The 8,895-nt window shown below is 43.4% G+C and overlaps 2 protein-coding genes across 2 annotated transcripts in view; both read right to left on the bottom strand.

Moving 5' to 3' along the window:
* Nucleotides 1-1,109: 1,109 nt before the first annotated feature.
* Nucleotides 1,110-5,241, bottom strand: exosc3 (exosome component 3). Its single transcript, XM_079250550.1, has 4 exons — nt 4,997-5,241; nt 4,399-4,548; nt 1,665-1,816; nt 1,110-1,594 (listed from the first exon to the last, which is right to left on the bottom strand). Exons 1-4 carry the CDS (start codon nt 5,219-5,221, stop codon nt 1,387-1,389), a joined length of 735 nt encoding a protein of 244 aa, XP_079106676.1. The 5' UTR covers nt 5,222-5,241; the 3' UTR covers nt 1,110-1,386.
* A 2,326-nt stretch (nt 5,242-7,567) lies between these two features.
* The window catches only part of tgfbi (transforming growth factor, beta-induced), a 37,111-nt gene continuing 35,783 nt past the window's right edge, over nt 7,568-8,895 (bottom strand). Inside the window, exons 15-17 of the mRNA XM_079250483.1 lie at nt 8,138-8,205; nt 7,899-7,923; nt 7,568-7,832 (exon numbers count right to left, since the gene is read on the bottom strand). Coding sequence (XP_079106609.1) covers nt 7,771-7,832; nt 7,899-7,923; nt 8,138-8,205 — 155 coding nt within the window. The 3' untranslated portion in view covers nt 7,568-7,770. The remainder of the gene's footprint in view (nt 7,833-7,898; nt 7,924-8,137; nt 8,206-8,895) is intronic.

The raw sequence follows: 8,895 nt of genomic DNA, 5'->3' as shown, positions 1-8,895 counted from the left end.
ATGACATCACTAGTATCCTTCACCCATCATCTTCATCACGTCAGTGGAGCTCAAGTTCAAAGTGGAAAACTTTCTTTTCATCAAATCAAAAAACGTTTGTCAGAAAACGGTTTAATCATAAATACGTCTAGTCAGGGGCGGAGCTAGAGGAGTGATGCTGGTTATCTCTGAAATCTGATTGGACAACACAATCTGATTGACAGACCTGCATGGCTACACCAACTACCCAACTATTTATCTAATACTGACATGTGGCTGCATGTACAACTTCTAACATTATGTACGACTAGTAACCTGATGTTAGCATGAAGCTACGTCGCAGCGCTAAACTAGCTACACACTAGCACTAATTTAAGATGTTAAATGTTAAAAAATAAGTTTTCAGCAACATGGACAAATATGTCTTATCTGAAATTAATCTCATCAGATTCCAGTTGATGGATAAAGTGATTCTATTGGTTGTGTGGAAAGATTTTTTTACGACCTTAACGATTGTGACATGCACAGTGTGGCCGCATCGTGGAAAAGGATTATAAAGATTTATATCATGGTCAGGTTGACTACTCAATTCTGATTGGTTGCAGGGTGTCTGTTAAAAAGTGATAATGGACACCAGTTAAAAGTTCAAATAGCCAAATAATTCTAAATCATTGTGCTGGCTCAAATGCTAGTTGGTAACCGTGGCAACAGAAATGTTAGCAAAAACCAGACAGGGGTGATAGAGGAATATCTGGAAAGACTTCGTCAAATAGCATTTTTTACGTTATTTTATTTTTTCAGGTTAATTTAGACCATCGGTTGAACACACAGACCGTATATGAAAGATATCGCCTCCGCGTCTTCCATTAATTTCTGATAACGGACACCTCGTCGGGCATTAACCCTTAATATCTCCATAAAAAAAAAAAGTTTCAAACCTTTTGATCTTCTCAACAACCCTGAACGATTTTGGTTTCCTCTGCAAACGTACCTGCAACTGTCCCGTTCTTGCAACTCGCATACGTAAAATTATGTTTTCCACACAGCCAAAAAAGACACAAAGCATTTTTATTGATCACAATGAAAGCAGAAGCGTTCCAACTGATTAACAGTTGCCATAGTTACACGTCTCCATGGTTACACGTCTCCAATCCAAGATGTCGGACAACGCTAACAGGGCAGTGATTGGCCGCTTCTTCTCGTCTGCTTCATCAGTTCTCAGTGTTTCATTCAGACAAACTGATCACACTGATTGATCAGAAGCAGCTGATTGGTGATGGCCATCGGTCAGCTGACATCCTGCTCTGTGGAACATGGGAGGTTCTGTTACACCTGTGGCCTCGCAGGTGTGTACACAGACCAAAGACCAGGTCAGAGTTCTGACGGGGACCAGCTTGTGGTCCCGGTCTACAGCGTGCCCTGCTGGACCTTCCTGAACAGCTGCTGCCTCTGCTGGGCCGTCATGGTATCGCAGCTCTGCAGCAAATTCGCCACGATCAGGGTCTGCTGGATGCTGGCGGTTCTGACCCAGACCCGGCCGTTCATCCCCACCACCAGCTCACAGGGGAACAGCTGCTCCAGGTCGGACCGGATGTCACTGTGGGGGGACAGCAGCCTGCGGGACAGCAGAGGACACGTCAACACACCTGTCCTCAGCCGGTTTAACACCTGGCGGCGTGACTCACCTTCTGACAAGACCCAGAGAGACTTTGAAGACCAGACCTCCTGCTCCGAACACTCCCATCCCGTTAGCTCGCCCCGAACCGTCGATACACACCAGCTCCGGCTCCATGTCCTTATTGGCTATGATGAACTGAGCAAACACCAGGTCGCCCACCTGCACAGGTGACACAGGAGGGAGGGGCTTCAAACTGCTTGTAGACCAACCAACAACTGAACCAGGTTGCGGATTTAGAGAGCATGGATGTCACGACTGCTTCATTTCACAATAAACAGCAGAACCAAACGCCACGTCTAACCCTTAAAACTCCCCCAGACCTCCAAACGCTTTGCTTACATTGTAACTCTCTGCCGTAGGTTTTCCTGAATAGTTTACCTTTTAAGTGATCTACAGAGGTTCACTGGGTGTTTATATCCCATCCAGGTTTACAATCCGGACAGAAAATACAGTTTTTGTTTTGTTACATTCATTTAGATCTGGTTCTGTGGTGGTACTCCATAAGGTACTTCCTGTTTGACTGTTGCTTTCTCTTTCTAATATCAGTTGCATTAGTGAAATGATTAGAACCTGTCATCTACAGGGTGAGTCTATAGAGGCCCCTGTTAATCTCTCTCCATACATCTGCAGCTCTACCATTTGGTAAAACCTCCATTTTCTTGTTTTTCCTTTCCTTTTATAATAAAACCATGGTTGACAAACCTCATCCCTGGTTGTTATATTCGGTGCTTGAGCCGGCCGTAACATAATAATGGAGGCTCGTCCGATTGCCCTGGGGTTTGATTTTTGTTTTGTTGTTGGTGATTGCTGATGTTTTGTTTGCTGGGGTCGTTTTCTGTTTTCTGTTGCCACATGAGACTCTAAATGGTAAATCAGCAATGAATGATCCATGACACCACCATTATCACACTTTCACCATAAAAAGATCAATATCACTACTATGCTGCTGAGAGACCTTTATTTTTACCCAAAAATAATGAAGTCAAACTTTCCACCAATCAGAGAACTTAAACTGATGGTAACGTCCAATCAGGAGCTGCCGAAGGTCAATAGGTGATCAGAAGAGAAGGAAATAATGATCCTCTATTGCTGGAATAAAGCCAAGAAGACGTTTTGTTGCAAAAACCAGCATTATTAGGTAGTAGTAGGTTAGTAGTTGTATAAATAACTGTAAAATGCAACCAGCAGATGGAGGAAAAATTATAAATATGTAAATAGTTTCTGATGTGTTTGTTTCAGTGAAACGTGAGAGAATGATGTCAGAAAAGTCTTGCTCACCGTTGATCTGTGTTTTATTTCTACTAAGTTCTGTTTGTAATCAGTCCTGTTCAGGGCCGTTTCCAGCTTCGTGGGGGCCCTAGGCAAGATGTCTGGGGGCCTCTAGTCCACTAAGATGCCACCATCTATTACATTTCTTGAGCAAAACAGGCTGCAGGTAAAAGTAAAGAGCTGAGCCACTCAGCAAGTTAAACTGTTTTAAAAAATAACGCTTTTATGCTAAAATATTTTTTATAATGCTATTTAACTAAGATATAAGGTAGTTACAATATAAATAAATGTATAAATTAATTTGATACTAACATGTTTTTTTTTTTTTTTTAATGCATTTTGATTTATCTATTTTTATCTGGTCCAATAACGAATTATTATTTAACCTTGTGAAATGTAATTCCGCATGATCTGCTTTCAACACTTCGCCGGTTATTGACACCGTATGCTGAACAAAGTACGGGAATAGTTGCTGGCTTTCTCTTGACTCTCTCTTTTACATTTAATATTTGATCAATATAAAGATACAGTTGTACAAAGTCTGAAAATAAAGTATTGTATCCAAATTCAAAAGTTAACAATGGAATGTGAACAAAAACAGAAAGAAAAACAGGAGACCCACCACAGCAAATCATCACTCATGAATCGGCAGTGTAGAGAAGCGGACATGAACCACCGACCAAGTCATTAGACAAGCGTCTCTTCCACCTGAGCCACTGCCACCATAAACGCAGCCTAATATTGCCAGACATATGGCTACAGATAAAAACATACATTTTAATTTTCCTCAGAAGAGGCAGCATTGGCGCCCCCTGGTGGTTTGGGTGCCCAAGGCATCTGCCTAGTCCGCCTATAGCAGGGTTTCTCAATTCCAGTCCTCGGGCCCCCTTGCCCTGCATGTTTTATAGGCAACCCTACTTTAACACACCAGAATGAAATAAAGGACTCATTAAATGGCTGCAAAGAACTTGATGAGGAAGTTCAATCATCTGATTTAGGTGTTTTGGAGGAGAACGGGCAGGGCAGGGGGGCCTGAGGACCAGAAGGAAGAAACACTGGCCTATAGCAAGATACGGCCCTGATTCTGTTTCTTTATCTGGTTGGTCATTATGATGTCATATCTATTGATCCGTTCATTTTAGCCTCATGATCAGACAGCTGAGGCTGAAAACGCCATGTCTGTGTGATGACTGGAGAATTCTGCTTCTACAGGCTGGTTTATTAAAAAAAAACAACAAAAAGATAAGCAGAAAAATTAATATAAAGTAAAAACTGGACCTCCAGTTGAAGAACTGGTTCATTCAGCGTGTTTCTGAATCCACCTCTGAACTGATGATGGTTTTATTGTGGATGCTCCACATCTCACCCGTGCAGGTGAGACTTTGACTTCAGGTACTGATGGTTTGGTCTCTGTCTCGCCTGTCTTCATCACTCTGTTGGTCTCACCTGAACCTCCGTCCTCACCGTCTCACCTGGACATTGGGTCTGTTCCTCTTGGTAGCTCCCTCAAACGCCAGGTAGGACAGAGACGCCTGCTCGCTCCCGCCAAAGTCCACCTTGAAGACGTCCCCGGATTTGGAAGTCACGATGCCGATGACCATCTCTCCTTTAGCGGCGACATACTGGGATAGAAGGAGGAGACGCTGAAGACATGATGGGGACAGCGAGGGGACATACTGGGATAGAAGATTACATACTGGGGACATACTGGGATAGAAGATAACATACTGGGGACATACTGGGATAGAAGATAACATACTGGGGACATACTGGGATAGAAGACAACATACTGGGACAGAAGATAACATACTGGGATAGAAGATCACATACTGGGGACATACTGGGACAGAAGGAGGAGACGCTGAAGACATGATGGGGACATACTGGGATAGAAGATAAAATACTGGGGACATACGGGGATAGAAGATAACATACTGGGGACATACTGGGATAATAGATAAGATACTGGGGACATACTGGGATAGAAAACAACATACTGGGGACATACTGGGATAGACGATAACATACTGGGGACATACTGGGATAGAAGGAGGAGATGCTGGTCCTCACCCTCCTCTGCTGGGAATCGATCCAGAACGTGTGCGGAGGTTTGTGCCTCAGCACGCCGCTCTTGGACGCCACCAGCCGGGCTCCGCTCCACCGCAGCCCCGGCCCGCACACCGCCCGCTCCGGCTTGGCGCTACTCGTCAGAGAGATGGTGTCCTCCGCCTCGAAGCAGAACTCATCTCCTGGTAGCAGAACTTGTCCAACTTTCTCCTTCAGACTGGAAAACATGCCGCCTGATGCTGCTGGTGTCCGGGGGACGGAAATGAATGTGACACAGGAAACACTGCAGCGCCCCCTGTCGGCCAGGAAGACTGACAGCGGTTGTGTCAGTTCTGACCAGGTTCTGACCCAACTGGAACAGTCGGTTCTGTCCAAACATATGACAAGCCTTTTAGATTTAAAAAAAAAAATCTTAATTAGATGTGTATTTCAGATTTCTGTAATTTAACTCTTTCCAAGTAAAAATGAACATGCAGGTACAGAAAATTACATACTTCCCATCATTCTTCAATTCAATTCAACTTTATTTATATAGAGTCAAATCACGGCAATGCCATCTCAAGACGCTTTACAGACATAGAAGAAAACAAAATGAAAGCCAATTCATAATAGCCTATATAAGGAAACCAACAGATTGAGCTGGAGGCTCCAACTCAATCTCCCATTCTGAGCAAGCATACTGGCAACAGTGGGAAGGAAAAAACTCCCTTTTAACAGGGATCTTACTGGGAATTACTTTCACCATTCATGTGTCCTGAGCTTCTATTCTATTCTATTCTACAGTCATTTAGCAGATGCTTTTATCCAAAGCAACTTACATATGAGTGAGAACAACACAAGCACGAAATCAAACAGTAGAGGACATCGTGGGAAGGTGCTGGTGAACTGTCCAGTTGAACGCAGGTTTTCTGTAATGAAGTGGAAGTTTTTGTTTTTGTTTGTTTGTTTTTCTTTTTTCTTGTTTACTCCCTTCCCATCCCATAATATCACCTATGTTATAATACAAAGAATTAATACCATAAAGTTTGTGGCAAAGAAAGTTCTCTAACAGACGGGAAAACAGCTTTTTCCTCCAGACATCCAAAACAACATTTCTCCTATCTGAAATAAACATTCTGAAGATGTGAAATGAAATCTCATTGGGATAAACTGCAATTTCAAATAACTACAATTCCATTTTTGGTCATAATTTTCATATCAGGTATTTAAAATAATAATTAAAAAAAACATGTGGGATATAAACAAGATTATTTTGTAATATCAAACATATATATATATATTTGACATGTAAAAATATATTTATAGATACTGATACCCATAATAGTGATTCTTCCTATAAGTTTGTATCATTAGATGAAGGCCTAATTAGAAATAATCACATGATTGTAAGTCTGATCTTATGTGATGTCATGGCGTGTAAATGAGAGTGACTTTTATGAACACATTACATACTCAGTCAGTACAGACAGTTTTTAAATGGCTGAAATCAAGACGAGAGGCTGATTCTGGTATACCGAAGATCATTCGGATCATCTGCGGAACCACAGTTCTGTGTTTACTGAGACTGGATCAGCCAATAAGACACTAACCAGCTATTTTCAAACCTGATAACTGCAAAGTAATCAGATTACACCCACAGAACTACTTGGTCAGAACTTGGTCAGAACCGCTCCTCCTGCTGCCTGCGAGGTATTCACTGCTCTGCACCAAACTCTGTAAAAACCAGCCATTTCTTCCTCATCAAAGCTTCACCTCTTTGCCTCACTAAGGCTGCATTCACATCAGGATAGTTCGATTGGGGACTCGGCTCAGTTGTAGGGGGTTGTATCCATGCAGACCAAGATCGTGTTCACGCTGCACTAGAATAACCCCCGGCTGCAGCCTGAAGAGTGGGGTGGGGCTGGTTATCGGGCAGGGTTGGATGTCAAATGGGTGTGGGGTGAGGGTAAGAGTTAGAGTTAGGGATCAATCCAATCAAATGTTGAGGGGGCAGGGTTGGACATCCAACCCCGCCTAATATCCAGCCCCGCCTCGTTCTCCAGGCTGCAGCCAAGACTCTCCTGCACTTTGGTCAAACCAGCCAAACCATTTGAATAATATATCCCCATTCCCACCAGAGGTGGCGCTGCACTAGTATTTAGTAAAGGAGAGGACAAGACCTGCATGAAGAAGAAAACTCTGTTGTGAGTTAAACATGGAGACCAAACTATGGCTGTTTTGGGTTTTATTGTGTCTTATGCAAGTATACTGCAGAAATACACTGCAACAATGGACGCAGTATGAACACCAGACGAGGCAGAGGACCCTTAACGCCATCGCTATGGATTTACCCACAATGCAATGCTACACCACATGCAGAAAGTGACTTTTTTGTAGAACGCTTCCTGTATTTGGTCCACTTGAAATGGACTGAGACCTGCGTTTGTTGTCGGACCAAGTCTGCTTCTTTCAAATCAGAATGTTTGGCGCGTTAACATTTTCCCACACAAAGCGGACTTTCCGTACAAACGGAGTCGAATTCAGGCGTGACGCTCTGCAGCCTTTCACACACACACAGAGAAGCAGGACAGCTCGCGTGGTCAAACCTTCAACTTTATTTTACAAAAACACAACGAAACAGCTGATTGGTCCGGACTTGGACCTGCCCACATGCTGCAGAACCACACGAGTCCAGAACTTCACACAAGTTCAAACTGCTTTTTACAGAAAACACATCAAAAATGGAAAAAACATCTCAGAACGTCTCCTTCCTCCCCCTCCTCGTCATCATCGCAACTTCACTGACTCTTCTGCATTGTCCTGCTGGAGCGACTCTTCAGAACCTTCTGGAAGAGATCGTCTGAGGAAACAAACACAATCAGAACCAGAATTGGCTCCAACCTCCACCTGAAATGAAAACACTCACCGTCCCTGAAGCTCCTGGTGTCCACCTGCAAGACAGAGAGCAGGGCATTAGAACCAGTACCTGTCACATCCCAAGGATCAGAACCCTTCATCACCATCATTGTATTTCGCAACTAATAGCTCATAGAGGAGACAGTGGTTCAGTTCTGATGGTCTGTAGATTAGTTCTGATGCTGTGTTCTGCAGTGTTTCTGGCTGTATCGGGCCGACGGAACCAGCTGCTGTTCTTTGTGTTCTCACCCTGAAGGAGGCCTCTGTTCTGGGAGCAGCTGCAGGTCCATCAGCCTGTTCTTTATCCAGCTTTGGAGCTGCAGACACAAACATTCCTGGATTAGCTGATGGAGAAGTTCTCCAACAGATGGAGAAGTTCTCCAACAGATGGAGAAGTTCACCAACAGATGGAGAAGTTCACCAACAGATGGAGAAGTTCACCAACAGATGGAGAAGTTCACCAACAGACGAATTTCTTCATCTGAAGAAGATGAAGAAGTTCACCAACAGATGGAGAAGTTCACCAACAAATGGAGAAGTTCACCAACAGATGGAGAATTTCACCAACAAACGGAGAAGTTCACCAACAAATGGAGAAGTTCACCAACAAACGGAGAAGTTCAACAACAGATGGAGAAGTTCACCAACAGATGGAGAAGTTTAACAACAGATGGAGAAGTTCACCAACAGATGGAGAAGTTCACCAACAGATGGAGAAGTTTAACAACAGATGGAGAAGTTTAACAACAGATGGAGAAGTTCACCAACAGATGGAGAAGTTCACCAACAGATGGAGAAGTTTATCAACAGATGGAGAAGTTCACCAACAGATGGAGAAGTTCACCAACAGATGGAGAAGTTCACCAACAAATGGAGAAGTTCACCAGCAGATGGAGAATTTCACCAACAAACGGAGAAGTTCACCAACAGATGGAGAAGTTCACCAACAAACGGAGAAGTTCAACAACAGATGGAGAAGTTCACCAACAGATGGAGAAGTTTAACAA

This window comes from Telmatherina bonti (genome assembly GCF_933228915.1).
Source record: "Telmatherina bonti genome assembly, chromosome: 12".
Lineage (NCBI taxonomy): Eukaryota > Metazoa > Chordata > Actinopteri > Atheriniformes > Telmatherinidae > Telmatherina > Telmatherina bonti.
This window is presented reverse-complemented; position numbering and strand designations above follow the sequence as displayed.